This window comes from Hippocampus guttulatus, chromosome 14, assembly GCF_054856545.1.
Source record: "Hippocampus guttulatus isolate MCC_2025c chromosome 14, RoL_Hgut_1.0, whole genome shotgun sequence".
NCBI lineage: Eukaryota > Metazoa > Chordata > Actinopteri > Syngnathiformes > Syngnathidae > Hippocampus > Hippocampus guttulatus.
The window spans coordinates 15,507,514-15,525,926 of NC_141274.1; the positions used below are offsets into that span (position 1 = coordinate 15,507,514).

Below are 18,413 nucleotides of genomic sequence, written 5' to 3' on the forward strand. Positions count from 1 at the left end.
TAAGAGGAAACGGTCCAGAAGAAAAAAAGACTCATTTGAATGTTTTCAGTCAAAGGCCACCAACCTTTTTGAGAGTAAGAGCCACTTCATGTGTACTGATTGTGTGAGGGGCGACCAAATTGATATCCGTTTGAAATAACACATTTGTCCAAATTAACGTTGAGTACTATGAGCGCGTGTCATTTTTAACACTCGATGATTTTAATTTTCAGACTCTGATCATGTTAAAGATGCATCACAATAACTGGCGGTTTTTGCATTTTTAAATCCTAATTTCTACGAGCAAATCACAATGTCGCAGCACTGGCGGGCTACTCATGTGGTCCTCACGGGCTACCCGGTGCCCGCGGGCACCACGTTGGTGATCCCTGTTTTAGGTAATATATTGTAAAATGTAAACGTAATGCCACATCAATCAGGGTATGCGGTTTCAAAGTCCAAGTGTGCAAAAAATGGGCATTTTATTTTTAATAACAATAATAGTTTTTTTTTTAATGCCAAAAGTCTCTTTTGGACAAAAAAAAGTGTTTTAGAAAATAAATTGAAGGAAAAGTTCCCAATTTCTTGAAATTTGTATAATTTTGAGGAAAACAATTTCAAGAAAATAAGTTGTGTGTGTGTCAGTGTAATTTCCGTCTGGAAAAAGAAAAAGTAACGATCTCAAGATTGCATTTTTGTTTATACATATATAAATATACCCGCGGTTGAGTACTGACTGTCAGGATGTACCTCAAGGCACTAGCCTTGGCCCTGTGCTATTGTCTGTACATTTTGTTGACTCTTCATGGAAAGATTGGCTCACCGCTCTTGACAAAAGACAACAAAGCACAGTGTTTGGCCAACATATTTAACATACACTGTACAATGTAGTAAAACATGGATGCCTAGTAAACAAACACGCATATCTTAAGTGTGACGCCATCCAAGACGTTACATGTTTTTACAGAAACATCAAAGAGGAATTGGCACAATTATGACTCAAGAGCATGAGCGGGTCAACGAGCTGTACCCTTTCAACATCCGTAATCTAACCACAAAAAACATCTTCCTCTTTTTGTTTCAAAAGATGGCATTGGTGGCTAGATGTTGCCAATCGCCACCATTTTTGGCGACAATGTCCAAAACAACAAACATAAGCTGTATGAAATCTCTCGTAGAGTGCTTTCCATATCTGTGATCCCTTTTTCAACATGTCCTCAGAGAGATGCAAGTGGCCACATAACCATACTGTGAGATGACAACAATGAGCCCAGCGTCCAAGCACAGGTGATTCATTTATTACGCTAACTGTCCATACGCGTGTCAAGATGATACAAATTATGTTTGTGACGGCCATTGGATTACAATATCATGTGATTGGGTTTTCGGCTATAGTGATATATTGAATACAAGATTTCAAAAAGATGCTCAAGAGCCATGATTATTGTGGTCAGCGTGAAAAAAACCCAAACATCTAAATGGAGTAGGACGAGGTGGTGGTGGAGGAGGAGGAGGAGGAACTGGGAACCCCTATGGAAACAGACAGACGGCATGGTTATCTTATCGGAGAAAAAAATAGTGATGAATAATGGCAATCACCCGAAAACCCGGCATGCCACATGATCCGATTCTCCCGCTGCAGTTGGAGCGCCAATGTTTCTTTCGGAACCTCCGTGGTGGCCACTCTCTCCCCTGCAACAACATAAAACCTAAAGTATTTGGTAAAAGGTTTATTATACTGGATTTCAAATCGTTTTATATTTTTGTGGGGAAAATGATGTCGTTGTTCTTTTTTGTTCAATGTATTTTCTTGAGGGGGAAAAAGTGAGAGTCGATAAAATATTGCATATTAAAGTTTCTTTTTTGTGCACAAAAAGATTTTTCAAAAGGTCTTTTTTTTTGCATAAGACCAAATAAATTCAAAGAATACATATTTTCATTTAAAAATAATGTATCGTTTAAAAAAGGCTGTATATTCAAAAGGATACATTGATGAATTTTTTTTTTTTTTAAAGAAACACGAACAGATTTTACGCAAAAAAAAATCTATTTTCTAGAAAATAGATGTCTTTTGAGAGGAAAAAAAAAAGGACAAAAGTGACTTTCGCAACACCTGCCGCTGTAACAAAATGCTTTACAACATAACATAGCAATAATACAACAGAACATCAAATATCGACAATTATATCATCATAACTGTTTCTCCGTACATACAGTACATACCGGCTGAGGCGGCGGTCCTGCGACGGTCATGGCGTTTGTCGACCGCCGGGCCGATGGCAGCAGCAGCACCTGCACACACAGCAGCAGCGCCAGCACCTGTATGTCCATGTTGGGCTTTTGGCGCAGCCCCCCCGATGATGTCGGCTTATATCCACCCGCGGCTGATAACCAAATAGCAGTTGCATGCGTTATCAAAGTGAAAGTGCTTGATTTGTTGACACAAAGCGCAAGAGATCTAAAATGCTGTCTTCCGCCAAGCTCCCTAATAAGACGCTGCCTGTTTATACGAGTTTTCTTTGGAAGTCGGCATGAGAGTGACATGCAAATAAAAGTTTTGCCTTCAGCATTGCGCTTTATTTCGTTTTGCTTAACCAGACTTGGTAAGCACACCGCACACCTTGATCAGAACCATGTCAGACTTTTCTGTATCTGTCCGTCTGTTTGCAGGACAAGGAACGTTCACTCTCATGGACGGCTAACCACTTGACGGACGCGCTGCAATGGGAAAAAGTGCAACGTGAGTTTTGCCGCTCCACATCGTAGTACAATTATTTTAATTGAACTACACAAACATGGGGTGATTGTCAGGGAAGAAATGGATTGACACCCAAAAAAATAGATGAAATGAGTGATTGCAAAATACAGACTTGGATATTTTTCCGATCCGCTTACCCTCACAAGGGTCGCGGGGGGTGCCGCAGCCCCTCCCAGCCGTCGTCGGGCAGTAGGCGGGGGACACCCTGAACCGGTCGCCAGCCAATCGCAGGGCACACGGAGACCAACGACCACCGCACTCCCACTCCCACATAGGGACAATTTCGAGTGCTCAATCAGCCTGCATACATGTATTTGGAATGTGGGAGGAAACCAGAGTACCCGGGGAAAAGCCACGCAGGCCCGGGGAGAACATACAAACTCCACACAGGGAGGCCGGAGCTGGAATCCAACCCGGAACATCCGCACCGTGAGGTCGAGGCGCTAACCACTGGACCACCGGACCGCACCTCTATACTAAAGATTTATCATTTTGTGTGAATTTATTTGGTTTTACTTTCTTGATAGCACATGACCACTAGTTGACCTCAGTCGTCCCCCCCCCCCCCCTTATGCACCCCAATGGGGATTTGTGTGTGTTTGTGCGTGTTTTTCAAACCTCAATCCGATTATTCCTCATTTATTTCTGCTTACAAAACCCGTCTGTTCTCGAGCTACATCCACGCGGCTTTGCCCCGGAAGGATTGAGAAGAGTGTCGAGGGCCATGCATGTTTCGCATGACAAAGCTCCCAAAACTTTGAACTGTCAAATGCTCATCTCGCGCATCATGTTTCCTCGTTACGTACAACGAGAAGCAATCCAGCGCATCAAAGCGCCAGCGAGTGAGTCGGGAAGGCAGCCAGACATAACAAGCGGGTGCTTACGTAAAAGACTATTGTCTTCTCCTAAGATTTGTAGGCTGTCGCCGTTTACATCATCACCTCATTCCTGCTACTTTATTGTGCAAAGGGATTTTGGTGGAGGAAGCTTATCCTCATTTTCTTTTTTTTTTTTCATAGGGATTACCGAAGTAGGGCGGTCCTGAACTTGTACTGTGCTGCAAAACCTTCTCATAGGTGGAATAACGCTTTAGGGCTCACGACTTGTCCTTTGCATGCTTATCGTTTCCAAATAAGACTTCTGAAAAACATTTGCGTTCTCCTCTGTTCTGACCAGCACCTTGGTAAGTTGATACGCGTTTTGCTTTGTTGAACTAAAAACATCCCTGAGTGAATTTAACCCATTTTGGCCACAACATGCGTTCCACTTTTTTGTTTGTTTTTTTTTTTTTTTGAATGAGATTTTTGTAATGTGGTTAGGACCTATTCAATGATTTATAGACCAGTGGTGGAATTTTCAAATCGATGCTACAGCTGACTGGGAGACAGTGTAAAGGTCCGGAGTAATATATTTGGATCTCACTGTTCTGGTCAGAACATGAGCAACAGTGTTCTGAATGTCCTGCAGATGTGTCGATGTGAATCCAGGCAAAAGATCATTGCGATAATGAAGTCGACAGTACTGGAGAGAAAAGCTGAAAGTCCGACCCTACTTCGAACTTGGTCTTAAAAAGCCGTGACTCCAACGATTGACCAATAACAATCCTATTTTCTCTATTGCCGTTTCTTTTTTTCTCAATGCATATCTTAATTTGATTTGGCTGTTTACACGCACGTATGACTTTTCAAGATGTAGCTTCAATTTTTCTTCTCAGGTTGTCAACCTTTCCATGCGCCCTCTTGTTGAGATGACAACATCGGGCTGAGCAAAGGTCACAGCGCGCGCGATGGGCCGCAAGTTGGATCTGTCCGGCCTGAGCGACGACGAGGCCGAGCACGTGCTGCGGGTGGTGCGGCGCGACATGAGGCTGCGCAAGAAAGAGGAGGAGCGACTCAGGTGCTAACGGCGACTCGAGATAGATGGATCCTTTTTTTAGTTGTGTCGGGCAAGGGACAATTTTGAGTGAAATTTATCATCCTCGTTTTCTTGTGCGTGCGTGCCCACGGTCGAGTCACCAGACCTCTGCACAGAGGATTATGAAACAATCCGAAGTGAAATGCAATCCCAATCTAAATCTGATCTACTATTATGTTCTTCATTTTGGGCTCCATTTTCATTCCTGGCCTTGTAAAGATTAGGAAAGAGGCTCCGAAACGGCAAACAGGAAGCCGCGGCCCTTTCCTGTTGTTTCCTCGCCACTGACCGATCATACCGCATGTCCGACTTTTACTCAAGGCCGTCCCCATGTGGCCATCTGACACAATGCAGCTCCAAGTCTTTTTCGAACCGAAACATTGCTTGCCTGCACCCCACACATATCCACCCGCTGGCAAGAAACTTCTTTGAAATAAACCCATTGGATGGGATGATTCGTGATAGCTGAACTCAATTGAGCACAGCTCACCCGCCCCGAACGCGCCCACTTGCTCAGCTCCTAAAGCTGCTTCCCGAAACTAGATCATAAAATCAAAAAAGACCTGAGCGGTTACAATGCAAAGCATTTTCTGTTGATGTAGTGAGCATGAGCGTACCTGCTTAACCACCTCGTACGACATCATAAGTTACCGCTGAACTCAAACGCCGCTTGCCTGCCTCGCACGCATCCGCTCGCTCCCAAAAATCGACTCTCATGTTTTCCTTTCCAAAACCGCCCCCCCCCCCCTCCCCGCCAGCGAGCTGAAGCGGGCGCTGGATGAGGAGGGCAGTCGCTGCCTGCTGCTGTCACGCCAGCGCTACTTCAACCAGCGCTGCTGCATCCGCTGCTGCGCGCCCTTCGCTTTCCTGCTCAACCCCAAGCGGCGGTGTCGCGACTGCCTGTACAACGTGTGCAAGGCCTGCAGGCTCTACAGCGAGCCCGACAAAGCCTGGCTCTGCCGCGCCTGCCAGAAGAGCAGGTAAGCGATGACTCTCGTGACCTCGGCACGTTACTCCACATTGCTGGAGGAATGGATTTAGATCGTGGTACAACGTACACACGTGCATAGGTTTTCCATCAAGTTTGCTGTTTCAGCATGTCTCCATTTTAGATTGACAGTCGTGTTCTTTCATGAAATGAGAAACAATTCCAATAGTGCCTTGAGATACAAGTGACCCAACTTGGGGGCGTTTCAAGATACGAGCTGTCAATCCCATTTTGGTTTTTTGCTTTGACTTGCGAGTACAAACTTTAGATACAAGAGCATGGTGGCAGTGGAAGATAGAATTAATAAATATTCTTCTGGAAAGATTCTTAACTGTAAATAGCACTGCGATTTATCCATTTTGTATTTATATTGCACTTAATTGGACGGTGTTTGTTTGTTTGTTTTTTCTTCTTCTTTCTGCCTACATTCTTGCTGCTGGAGGCTGTAAATTTCCCCAGTGTGGGACTAATAAAGGATATCTTATCTTAGCTTATCTTATTGTTACCCTCATCTGAACAGCACTGTTAAGAGTAATACATTTTTTTTTTTTACCCTCCACAGGCCTATAACGGGAAAACGCCATCGAAACAAAGGCTAACTATTGGCATCCATGTGGCGCTGCCGTTATGCTTTCAGGGGTATATTCTCGTTGCGTTGAACTCGGAAAAGGCACTCTGCGACACACTTTTTGGTCTGCGCAAATGTCCCCATCGACTTAAGTCTGTCACTTCTGCACCTTCGTGACGTGTACATAGACTTCAGCGTATTTCGTCATCCGCGCACAGGAGGCCGGACGAAGGACTAGCGCGTCTCGAAGATGAAATCGTATCATTTGGATCGGTTGAAGTGATCCCGCGCTCCGCCGTGTGAAAGGCGCGTCACTGAGCGGCGACCGACTCGACGCTCGCAACACTCGCTGTTATTTTAATGGTGGCAACGGTGAATTCGATTTGAATCTTTTGTTTTCAAATGGATGTCACACACCTCTTAAATCATTTCTTCGGTTACGGTTAGGCGGCTGCGTCAGAAGCCCGGATGGGAGAATCATCGTGCCCGATGGATTGGCTTAGCGCCAACAAGAGAGTGTCCCGCGGCCTTGGAGGATCTGTCATGAACACGCTGGACTATCTTTCAGATTGTTGAAGCAACGGTCGCTGGATTGGTTCTACGCGCACGCGAAAGGACGCTTCAAGCGCTTCGGCAGCGCCAAAGTGCTGAAGACCATCTACGGGAGACACTCGGCCGAGCGCAGTCCGGTTTCGGAGCTCACAGGTACGCCTCTACTGAATGACGGTCTTTATGCCAAGGGTGGGGGCGGGAGTCACAAGGATTAAAATCACGTGACTTCAGCAGATTTTACTCTGAGTGCCGACGGATTCCCATGTGGGGTTTTTTGCCCTGATGTGTTTTGTTGTCGTGAAAGATGCAAAGTTCACTTCAACATCCAAATATAGTTGCGCCTTGAGATGAGAGGAACTCGCCTTGGGAGTTCCTGGAAATACTCGTTTGGATGATTATCATTTTCTTTTTCCTTGAACTTGAAATACGAGCTCCGTGTCATGCCAGTGATCTCAATTGGACTCGCTTCACAAGAAGCAAGTGTCAAAGCCGCGGATTTGTTTGCATTCTTCTCTGATGACTGAGTGACTTTTGCCTAGGCCGGACTTGTTTTGTAAAGTGATTGGAGTGAACATTTAAAAGACCGCAAGTCATAAAGTTCACCAGTCTGCCATATGAATTCTTGGTTCAGCTGCCTTGATTCGAGTCGAAGCCTAACCTACAAGACCGAAACGTTAGCGGATCGTAAATCCGATCTTGTTTATTGTAATACTGATGAATTTATTTGCGTTTGGTAAAAAAAAAATACACATGAAGAAGACCTTGAAAGACAAACATCAAATCACAATGACAATATTGAGGGAAAAAAAAAATCTCAATGAAATTCATATTTTCCAAAATGGTTGAGCCCACGAACCAACACGCACGCCACGGCACGCATGGCTTTGTGCAGTACATTTCACGTGGCTTTGTTGGAGACCTCTTGCCCTCCCCAAACGTGATTGAGAGTGACCCGGCGTTCTCTTGGGACCCGGCGACCGGTAATACCGCACACGAGGCCGAGCGCTAATGCACTTACATAATGGCAAACGGCCGCATTGTTGCATGAATCTCGACGTGACGCGGTCAGAGCTCAAAGCTCAGTTGGAAGGGGAAGCCGTCTCTGTCACGACTCCTTCCCTCTTGCTCCCTCAGAGGCTACGCCTCGGTCGTCGTGACCCGCGGACAGAAATGGTCATTCTTATTCATTTGGTAAAAGTTGAAGAAGTATACTGTATGTGCGTGTGTCGCAGAGGGAAGTACCCACGAGGAGAGCATCTGCAATGAAGGCAGCGTCTGCGGCAGCGTCTGCGGCAGCGACGCCACCTTCTACAAACAAACTGAAGGTGACCACGGGGCAACGTTCATCACTGTCATTTCAGGCATTGACATACAGTGGTAGCGCTACTTACAGAATGAATCGCTTCTGGAAGAAATGTCGTCACTAGAAAACGTTGTTCGTAGAGACACGTTTTTCTAATCCGTTCCAAGCCCCCCCCCCCCAAAAGAAAATTCAGACAAATGTTTTCTCAAGCATAAAAATGGATCCAAATATGGAACACGTTTCTCCATTGTGAGACCAATAAAGCTTTTCTTATCTTAAATTCCATATATTGCACGATCAAAGAAATTGGGCAAAGCCACCAGTCCACTGCGTTGGCGTGAAAATTCGCTGCTCTCGTTTCACACTGCAGTGTGGTCACGTAACTCGCACGCGACTTGCAGCTCACTGCGAGAACATGACAATTGAATGCACTTTTTTTTGTGTGCGTTGCCGCTCAGAGCGCAGCATGGCGGAGACGCTCGCCGCGGCCTTCCGGGTGGCGCAGGAGGCCATAGACGAGGCCATTTCCAACGCAGAGTTTGACGCCGCCAGTCAGGTTACTGTTCTTATCTCATCAAACGTGTGCTAAATAGCCTCTGTGGTTCCAATATCAAACACGCCGCTGTTTGTACGCGGAGATTTTACTGTTGCTAATCTGTTTTTGACCTGAGACGACCTCATCAGTTTGTTTGTTTTTTTTACGTACCGATGTGTCATCAGGAGAATCCAAACGAAGCCCGTTACCTGCGTGAGCACAGAGGAGAGCTCATTGAGGAGCTGGCCAAAACAATCGTGCAAAAAGTAAGAGCCAAGATACAAAATTCACCGAACACGTTTGATGCGGTATGATGAGATGATTCCGTGCGTCGGAGCCCTCGTATGAGCTCGGGCAAGAACGGCAGCTGACGTTCCACTCGCGCATGTAAGATGGTCCCTCGGAGGAAGACCTTGGCTGAGATGAGCGACGAGTATGAGCAGGAGGGATCGCTGGAGCGCGATGCCCGCCGCCCCGGCCAAACCTTTCGACGCCTCAAAGGCCTCTGGGTGGGTGACGAGGTCCGGCGCCTCGCCGTCTGCCCTCAAGAGTGACAACAGCTCTGCCTTGTTGGTCGGTCTCATTTGAAGCGGTCGCGATCCGCCTTCTCGCTGATGGACGACAACCGAGACGCTCGTCAGACATCACCTGAGGAAGGAGGATCGGCCGCGTCTCCGTGGACAACTGTCGAGCGGATGGAAAACTCCGGTACGTCGCATTTGTTTCCAGTTCAACCTTCTCAGGGGACAAAGCGCCGCACCGAACAATTCCCTGCTCTGAAATGGCAATGAATTGGAAGCTCCCTGCATTAAACTGCCACTTACAGGAGAATTCCCTGCGCTCACCCGGCACTTCGCAAATGACAAGTGTGAGCCCATGGAGAGGCCACTGTACCAAGATGACAATTCACTGTCGTAAATTGAAAGTTTGCAGCACTAAACAACAGGTGACCGCGCTTGACTCCATTTCAATTGGGTTCACTCATCGGACTAATGGGACGAGTGGGCCCACGTCACCGGCAAAGCACCGCGTGAATAGAACAGGGAACGCCGCCAACCCACCAGGTCACCGCACAGATTGCCAATACGTTGTCCCAGTTTGAATGTCCAACTTCACTCGGGTGACACTCCACTCAACCAATACGATTGAGTGCATTTCCATGTATTACAATTTACAATCCCCTCTCAACAATTTCAGAGGGCACTGAAATGTGGACATTCAAACTCGGTGCGACCTCATCTTCATATTTGTCTCTGCGTGTGCCCATGGACCTTCACGAGGAGGTGTGTCCTCTGTGCTCAAGAGTCCGGATGGGAACTGGATCGCCCTGCAGAGCGTTCAGCTGCCTCGGCCGAGCCCGCTGGCCAAGAGGAAGAGTCGAGTCTACGGCGCCTCGGAGAGAGAGTCCGCGGCGCTTTCCGCTTATGAGGCCGCGGACTCCGACGACGAAGCCAAGCCAGAGCTAGACTCCTCCTGGGGCGCCGTCCCGCAGGAGTTCCGCAGGAAGCCGACGGGCTCCGTAGTCCGTCGAGATGCGGCCAATAGAAACGACGCTCGGTCGGACTCCGAGGGGAAGCTTAAAAAATCTCCGGCGGCCATTGTTCGGCGGCAGACGCCGCCGGCGGAGGGCGGGCCGCCGCCGTCGTCGCACCGGACCGGCATCATCGACATCGCCTTCGAGCGGAAGGCCGCTCCGGACGAGGGCGGGGCCGGAAGCGAGGCGGCATCCGGGAAAGCTAAGCCATCGCGCAAGAAGAGAAGAAGTAACAGAAGAGCCACACTTTATGGACCTCTTTCCGCGGTGAGACAAAAATCAGCCTCAATCCTTTTTCGGTTATCGCCGACACGATTCGCCGCACTGATCTTGTTGGAGTGGTTAAGTTGACCGATCGATGAGTTGCTTCGGTCCCGACAATTCACTCATCTTCTTTGGAACTTTGTGCCTTCGTCCCATTGACAGGATTATGATGCCCATTGCTGTTCTGCCACCGATGACACTCCCGACACCTCGACACCCGACGCGGTGACTCCTGATCTGCTCCGCCGGAACGTGGACAACGGTCAAGCGGAGCAAGAGCTGACATTGGATGCAGCACAACCCTTAGAACACATCTCCGACTCTTCAGTCAGGGAGGAAGGCGGCGGTGACGCACAAGCCAGAGAAGCGAGAAGCCCAGATGATGAAACGGACGTGGACTCGAACGGAGCTGAGACGGAGGACAACGGGAATGGCCGCGACGAGACCGGCAACTTGAAGGCCGAGGTGGACTTGGCAAGAGGAAGAATCGAGGATGAGAAAGAGGAAGAGGAGGAAATGAAATCGAGGTTGTACAAGTTGGTGGCAAAGTCTAGGCTGGCCTACTTCTCGTCCACCGACGATGAACTAGACCGAGCGGGAAAGCGTGAGGAGGACCAAGGATGCGACGGTCAGGATCGCCAGGAAGAAACCGAAGGACTCACACGCCGACTCGGCCAGCTGGAGAAGGAAGTCCGATCCACCATGTTCTCCTCCACCGAGGAGGAGCTGGACCGGATCACGGACGAGGAGGCTAAAAAGGAAGGGGAAGAAGAGGCGCCGGAGGTGAGGTTGTGCCGCTTGGCCGACCAGGTGGGCGCCGCTTGGTTTTCCTCTACCGAAGATGAGCTGGACCGCGAGGAGGCTGCGCAGGAGGAGACACTGTGGAGGCTGCGGGAGCACGAGGCGGCACGGGCCGCTCGGGTGCGCCATCTGGCCAGTCTGGTCAGCGCCTCGCAGTTCTCCTCCACCGAGGATGAGCTCGATCGCGTCGGCGAGGATGAACGGGAACAAAAGATGATGCCAGCTCAGGAACCCTGGGGAGAAACGCTGGGAAGTCATTGGGAATCCATGGGGGGGGAAGAACCAGGAGAGCATCCGATGAGTGAACACTTTTCAGATGCAGCAGTGGACGCATTAGATGGTGACGGGATGCAATCAGAAAAGGCGGGAGAGACAACGAGGAGACCAGAACCGGATCCGCCGCTCGATCAAAAAGCCCAACGGGAAGAGGAAGACGGCAGAAAAGAGAGCGCCGGCAAGTGGGAGAGCGAGGGGGAAGACGTCCAGTTCAACAAAATCACCGCCGGCGCATCCGCATTGACACCGGAGGATATCCGCAAACGCGCTCGGGCTGAAGAGAGGAAAAAGGACGCAAAGACGGACGTGAAGGGGGACAAAGATCCAAAGACTGACGAGGAGAGGAAAGACGATACCATGACAAAAGGTGAAAGGACACCAGACGCAACGATGGACAAGAGGCGGAATGAGGAATGGAAAGAGGATGAAAAGGCAGACAAGAACAAGAATCGGGACGAGGAAAGGAGGGAGGATGCAAAGATTGATGAGGAGAGGAGAGATGATGAGATGACAAAGGAGGAAAGAAACCAGGGCACAAAGAACAGGGATGATGATGATGATTTGAATCCAGACAAGGAGAAACGTGTGGACTCAAAGACAGACGAGGACAAAAAGGAGCATTTAAAGACAGACCAGGATTTCGCCCATGTGAAGAAAGAGAATTCAAAGACTCATGAGAACGGGAACGGGGACGCAAATACAGACGAGACCAAAGAGGATGAGAACGGGAACCAGGACGCAGAGACCGCCGTCGAGAGAGAGGATGAGATGGCGACGAACGAAGAAAGCAACCAGAGTACAAAGACGGATGGGAGGAAAGAAGATGAAAGGACAGAAAAACACAGGAAACGCAGGAGCGAGGCAACCGGAGACCTGAAAGAGGACACAAAGACAGAGCGGGACTGGAACAAGGAGCCAAAAGAGGATCGGAATCAAGAAGAAAAGACCGAGAAAGAGAGGCCAGTGGACTCGAGAACAAACCAGGAAAGGAATGAAGACACAAATACAGACAAGGACGGCAACAAAAATGCAACGATGGACAAGGGGACGAGTGATGGCAGGAAAGAAGAAACAAAGAAAATGGACAGTGAGACGGACGAGAGCAATGAGGATGATCACCGCAACAAAGATGCAAAGACTCCTCACGGTCCGAACGACAATCTGGTGACAAAAGAAGAAAGCGACGAGGACGTAAAGAAAGACGGCGAGAGCGACGGCCATCCAAAGACAGCCGATGAGAGGAAAGAGGAAGAAGAGAGAGATGAGAAATGGATCCAGGATGGGAACGAGCATATCAAGACTGACAGAGAGACGCAGGATGAGAAGAAGACGAATCTACAGCCCCGTGCGAATGCCACGAGAGACACCAAAACGCATGACGCAAAAGAGGCCGCAAAGACGGACGAGGACTGGAACGGGGCAGATGAGGACCAGAGAGAGCGCGTCGTGACGCGTGACAACGGGGATGAGGGGGTCAACGGCAACAAGGACGGCATCGAGGCGGCTCAGCCTCTGACGGAAGACACTAAGGCCCACTGCGAAAGTCACGCGGACAAGGAGACGTGTCAGAAGATGGAACGGGACGTGGAAGCCGAGACGGATGAGAGGGACCCGAACGAGGATGCCGAGACTAAAAACGGGAAGGACAACTCCAAAACGGGAAAGGGGAGGAAAGAGGACTTGGAGACAGGAAAGGCAGATACGGAGAGGAACGACAATGTGAAGAGTGATGGCGTGAGAAAAGAGGACACCGAAGCAAACGACGAGGAACGGCAAACGGACAAAGACCGGAACGAGGAAGCCAAGGCGGACAAGGGCGGGAACAAGGAAGTACGGACGAACGCAGACGGCAATGAGGAAGGCGATGAGGACATCCGCCGGAACGAGGATGCCGAGACGGACGAGGAAAGAAACGAGGAAGCCGAGACGGACCGGGGCTGCGGGAAGGATCCAAAGACGACCCGCGATTGGAACGAGGATCCAAAGACACGCGCGGATCCGAGCGAGGATGCAAAGACATACAATGAGAGCAGTGAGGACCTCAAGAAAAACAACAATAACGACAACGCAAAGGCGGACCAAATCTGCAACGAGGAAAGCGAGACGGACAAGGAGAGGCAAAAACGCCCGAAGACGGACGAGGACCGCGGAGATAATACTTGCCACGTCAAAAAGACCGACGGGGATGCGCAGACAGACAAAGAGGGCAAAGATTTGACCGATACGGACAACGGGAGAAAGGAACACTCAAAACCAGCTCAGAACAGGGACGAGGTCAAAGTAGAGAAGGATCGCAATGAGGCTGAGACGCGGGAGAACGAGACCGGGGGTGACGAGGCTGGCAAAGAGAGGGAAAAAAAATGGAGAACGGAAAATGGCAAGCGCAAAGCCACCGACGGCAAAACGGAAAATGATAAGGAGGCAAAGACGGACCGAATAGATGGAAAAGAAGTCCGGGAAGAACAAAGGAGTCCGCTTGAAGATGCCGAGAGGCCGGCTGTGGAAGAACTCGAGGAAAGGCACAAAAGTGCCGCTCTTCCGCTCAGTCATCCGGCCGGTAGACAACGGGAACAGCAAGTGGCGGCGGCCCCAAGAAGAAAAACCGCCACCGTGCCCTTGCCGGAGGAGATGGCAAATGTGAGCCACCTTTTCACCGACCTGTCGCTTTCACTAAGCGAGCGCTCGCTTGACTAACTTCTCGTTCTTCCTCCCGCTTGTACTTCCTGCATCCCGTAGGCCAGTGACGCCGAAGCGTACCACGCGCTACACTTCACATCGAGCCTGCCGGAACAGGTGAGACGCACCGAGGGCCAGCTTCTTTGTGGCCATTTGTACAACGCTAGCAGGAGACTTTGGTGACGCTAATCCCTGATCGCATTTCTACCGCGGGCCAACGGACAAACTAAGCTAAGTACAGTGGCCTTTGTCCTCGTTGGGTTTGTGGGTGACCAAACATGGTCGGTTTTTTTCCAGCTAAAAACGCCTTACCTAACATGGCCCGTTTTTTTCAGTAAAAAACGCCTGACTGCACATGGTTGTTTTTTTTCGGCTAAAATCGCCTTGCTATACATGGTCAGTTTTTTTCGGTAAAAAAACGCCTTACTATTCAAGTTTGCCCGTACAACTACGGTTGCTGTTCCAACATCAAAATGCAAAACCAAGCAACTGCCTTTTCACAACATCGTTTTTTAAAATTTTTATTGTGTTCCAAGCTTCTGTTTCTCCTCGTAAGTCGCGTCTGTCACATATGTGTGCAGAGGGACTCGGCAGCGTCCCTGTGCAGCATCACAAGCGAGGTCCTGAAAGTTCTCAACGCCACAGAAGAGCTGCTCCAGGGGGCGGAAGGTCCCTCTGCTCTCTCTTTGCCTCCGGATGCCGACCCCAAGGAACTGGATCAGCAGTTCTCTGCGCTGGAAGAGAAGGTGGCTTGTAGTTTTGGGCTGGGCCAACCTTTGGATTTTTTCAACGAGTTGATGCGCCAGATTTGATCATGGATTTAATTTCATTCATCAAGAATACATAAACCCGTAATGATAAGGATTAAAACGTCATCGATTCAGTCTTTGTTTTCGTGACTGTAGTGCATACGTCATAATTGTGAGAAAAAAAAAGAAAGATGAATGCTTGACGGATTTCACTTATCACGGCTTCTTTTTGGAACGTAACTCCCGCGACAAATGGCGGATAACTGTACACGCCAATTTTTTTCCAATGAAGTTTTTTATTACTTTGGAAAAAAATGCAAAAAAAGAATGTGACTCTTGATATTGTAAATGCTCGGCGGTGTGAAAGAGCGAAACGGTACTTTCTTTAACGGTGGCAGGTACTTTCAAGGTAGTTCTCCGCAGGTGTACGTTGCGGCGGGCTCAGTGTACGGCGCGGAGGACGAGCTCGGTGCGCTGGAGGAGCGCGCCAGGGGCATCTCCGGCAGCACGTCTGACACCGAGCTGTTCTTCCTGGAGGACCGGGTTGCGTCGGCCGCCGCCCGGGTTCAGCAGTCTGAGCTGCAGGTGAGCGTTTGTTGTAGACCGGACCCAAACCCCAACGTGAAGGTAGGTGGGGATTTGTCCACAAACTTTATTTTTCTGTTTCGTTCATCTTAGGGGCTGTTGCTCGCTATGGCGTGCGTGTGTAAATGCGTGCGAATGCGCTCGCGTATCGCAGGATGTTGTTTGAACGAGTATGTTCCGCAGATCAGTGACATCTCTGCGAGGATCGCATCTCTGAGGAGCGCCGGACTGGATGTGGACCCGCAGTCCCGCTTCGCCAAGGCCAGGACCGTCCCGGTCATGGTAAGTACTGTAAATGCATTTTCCGGTGTCACACGCGCGTGCGATGTGACCCGACCCGCACGATATCATTGGCCTCACGCAAAAGACGACCATGTCTCTCCAGCCTCTCACGCTGAGCTCGTCCAGACAGCTGAGGAGACGACTGCCTGCGCTCCCACGTCCGGGTGAGCACAACACAAACAACACTCTACTTGTGTACTTTCATTCATATCATGCAACCTCGCTTCATGCAATGCTGTAGGTCCACTTTTTTTTTTTTTTTTTTTATAAGACCAAGGTCTTATAAAATGCACGGCTGTCATGGGGAGCAGGGCTATATGCCCATTTAGTATGGTCAAGCCAAGCTTATACAAATCAACACTCCTCACAACCAACCAATAATGGGGTGCGTGAAAATAACAATTATTCACTTTGCCAGTACACAGCAAATAATGAGAGGTATTGTGTTGAGGCACAGGAACTCTTTTATTTTGTTAAGTTGTGCCTGCTTAAGAATAGAAATAGCCCTTTTAGGGAAATAAGACATTTTTACTTTAACTTTGTTAAACAGTAGTTGTCTTTTTTCCCTTAATTTAACAAAAGCAAAACAAAATACTCATTTTACCAAAATAAATACTAAAAATGAAAACAAAAATATTATTTTCATTTGTACAATTCCCCTTTTCACATCCCCTCTGAAATCACTGAAAAATTTATCAGAAGAGGAGTTAAGAACCCTTTTAAACACAAGGGAGCACAGGAATGTGCAGTGCTGTTCTTCCACTAAAGGTGAATGCAATGTCTGAGGCATGCAAATATTATTTGAGGACACCATTGGGATGTTCATTTACCATGTTGCGGTGTTCTGCTGTTAAACAGCTGCAAAGAAGGTAGACAAGAGCAAAACTGCACACAATCGAAAACTCCCGCGATTCGTCTTGTCTAATTATCTGTGTGCGGCTCTCCTGGGCTGAAGCTGTGAGCACACTGTGGCGTCGCGCATGCGTCTGGTTCATCCATTTTGAATGCGTGTGTATTGGGATGGACGCGTGCTGACGCTTATGTATGGGCACACCTTAAGTTCAGAGGAGCCAATCAGCGCATCGTTATCGCCGACATGCCCTGCTCAGCCAGGGTCTCCAGTTAGTCAAACATTATACACACACAGTCGCGCTGCTGCGTCCTCTGCAATACATCTGTTCGTGCACGCAAATAATACAACGGATAATTTTAACAAGCGATCGCGGTAATGCACAGATTATAGTCCAAAAATATACAAATGTATAACGTAAAAATCACTTTATAATTTATTATTTTAGACAATTTGCCGAGGGTCCGGACAGAGGAGGTCCGGACAGAGGAGGTCGGCGGTCTGGACAGAGGAGGTCGGCGGTCTGGTCGTGGATCGCGGTCCGCCAGTTGAGGAAGACTGCTGTAGACTGTAAATGTCCCCAGTGTGGGACAAATAAAGGATATCTTATCAATTGTATTCCCGGTTCCCCCTCTTGCCAATGCTAAATTATACCATGTTTCCCAATTCTTCATGTCTTTTTCAGGGCTCATTTTGCTATTGGCCTCCACAGTAGGTGCATGATTGTTTTTTTTACTGATAAGAAGGAAAATACACTGTGCCCATCTTTCAACTGACGGGAACTAAAAGGTTAAAAATAAATACTTCCACTCATGGATTCAGCATGTTCCCTCATTAAATTTTTACGAAACTTGACCTCCGCAATGTGTACCACCTGGTGAGAATTAAAGAGGGAGATGAGTAGAAAACTGCTTTTAATCACCCTTGGGGTCATTTCGATTATCTTGTTATGCCTTTTGGGCTGACCAATGCCCCTGTCGTGTTTGATTAATGAGGTCCTCCAAGACATGATCGACAGGTTTTGTTTCCTTTACCTCGATGACATTTTGGTTTTTTTTCCAGAAACAGTCGGTAACATTCCCAATATGTCTGCCTGGTTCTGCAACACCTTCTTGAGAACAAGTTGTTTGTTAAAACAGAGAAGTGTAACTTCCATTACTCCTCAATTCAGTTTCTGGGGTTTATTGTAGTCAACTTCGAGCTGGTTCAGCCAAGTTACAGGCTCTGGTCAATTGGCAGACTCCGACATGAAGGAAGCATTTACACAGTTTCCTGGGTTATGCCAACTTTTACAGCCGGTTCATCCATTACGACCGTAGTATTGCAGAGTCACGAACAAATTGTATATCTGCAAAAGTGCCACTTGTCTGGACCCCTGAAACGGAATCTGCCTTTATTAACCTGAAACAATTGTTTCCCAGTTCACCTGCTCTCGTTCACCGTCATCGTGATTTGCAATTATTTGTCGAGTTAGATGCTTTCGGACACAAGAATAGGAGCAGTTTTCTCCCAGCGCTCTTCGGTCGACCAGAGGATGCACTCCTGTGCTTTCTTTTCGCATCGCCTTAGTCAACCTGAGAGCAATTACAATGTCGGTAGTGGAGTTGCTGTCATGTTCATGGTCTGCTTTTACTTTTTGGTTCTCCAGTCATGGGCCGGTGGGTGTAGCCTCCTGTTTCACACCCGCTACCCATTGATTCGCAGGATATGTAAAAACTGCTCCGGTCGAATGGAGAGCGGCACTTTGACACGTGCCATGCTACGTTCGCATCAAAACACCCTGTGAGAGACTACCGGGC

At 48.5% G+C, this 18,413-nt stretch overlaps 1 protein-coding gene and 1 long non-coding RNA gene across 4 annotated transcripts; one reads left to right on the forward strand and one right to left on the reverse strand.

The window, feature by feature from the left end:
- Positions 1 to 833: 833 nt before the first annotated feature.
- LOC147195335 (uncharacterized) lies at positions 834 to 5,283 on the reverse strand. 2 transcript variants are annotated; one of them, XR_015102843.1, is made up of 4 exons: positions 5,269 to 5,283; positions 2,203 to 2,363; positions 1,579 to 1,671; positions 834 to 1,509 (listed from the first exon to the last, which is right to left on the reverse strand). It is a non-coding gene; the product is annotated as an uncharacterized LOC147195335 (long non-coding RNA). The 2 variants fall into 2 exon arrangements; XR_015102842.1 differs by lacking the exon at positions 5,269 to 5,283 and having other exon boundaries at positions 2,203 to 2,413.
- myripa (myosin VIIA and Rab interacting protein a) lies at positions 3,754 to 17,525 on the forward strand. 2 transcript variants are annotated; one of them, XM_086129218.1, is made up of 17 exons: positions 3,754 to 3,920; positions 4,452 to 4,633; positions 5,410 to 5,631; positions 6,776 to 6,912; positions 7,992 to 8,084; positions 8,521 to 8,618; positions 8,783 to 8,863; positions 8,990 to 9,106; positions 9,188 to 9,305; positions 9,881 to 10,398; positions 10,558 to 14,109; positions 14,209 to 14,265; positions 14,730 to 14,894; positions 15,321 to 15,482; positions 15,666 to 15,764; positions 15,868 to 15,928; positions 17,063 to 17,525. In XM_086129218.1, the coding sequence occupies exons 2-17, from the start codon at positions 4,524 to 4,526 to the stop codon at positions 17,164 to 17,166; spliced, it is 5,694 nt and encodes a 1,897-aa protein (XP_085985344.1). In that variant the 5' UTR covers positions 3,754 to 3,920; positions 4,452 to 4,523; the 3' UTR covers positions 17,167 to 17,525. The 2 variants fall into 2 exon arrangements, with proteins under 2 accessions (XP_085985344.1, XP_085985345.1); XM_086129219.1 differs by lacking the exons at positions 3,754 to 3,920; positions 4,452 to 4,633 and having other exon boundaries at positions 5,487 to 5,631; positions 6,655 to 6,912.
- The last annotated feature ends 888 nt before the right edge of the window (positions 17,526 to 18,413 follow it).

Excerpts from the sequence above, each read along its gene's own strand:
- myripa (XM_086129218.1), top strand. The coding sequence starts at position 4,524 with ATGGGCCGCAAGTTGGATCTGTCCGGCCTGAGCGACGACGAGGCCGAG. Across the intron at positions 4,634-5,409 it reads AAAGAGGAGGAGCGACTCAG|CGAGCTGAAGCGGGCGCTGG; the intron begins GTGCTAACGGCG and ends CCTCCCCGCCAG. Across the intron at positions 15,765-15,867 it reads CCAGGACCGTCCCGGTCATG|CCTCTCACGCTGAGCTCGTC; the intron begins GTAAGTACTGTA and ends ATGTCTCTCCAG.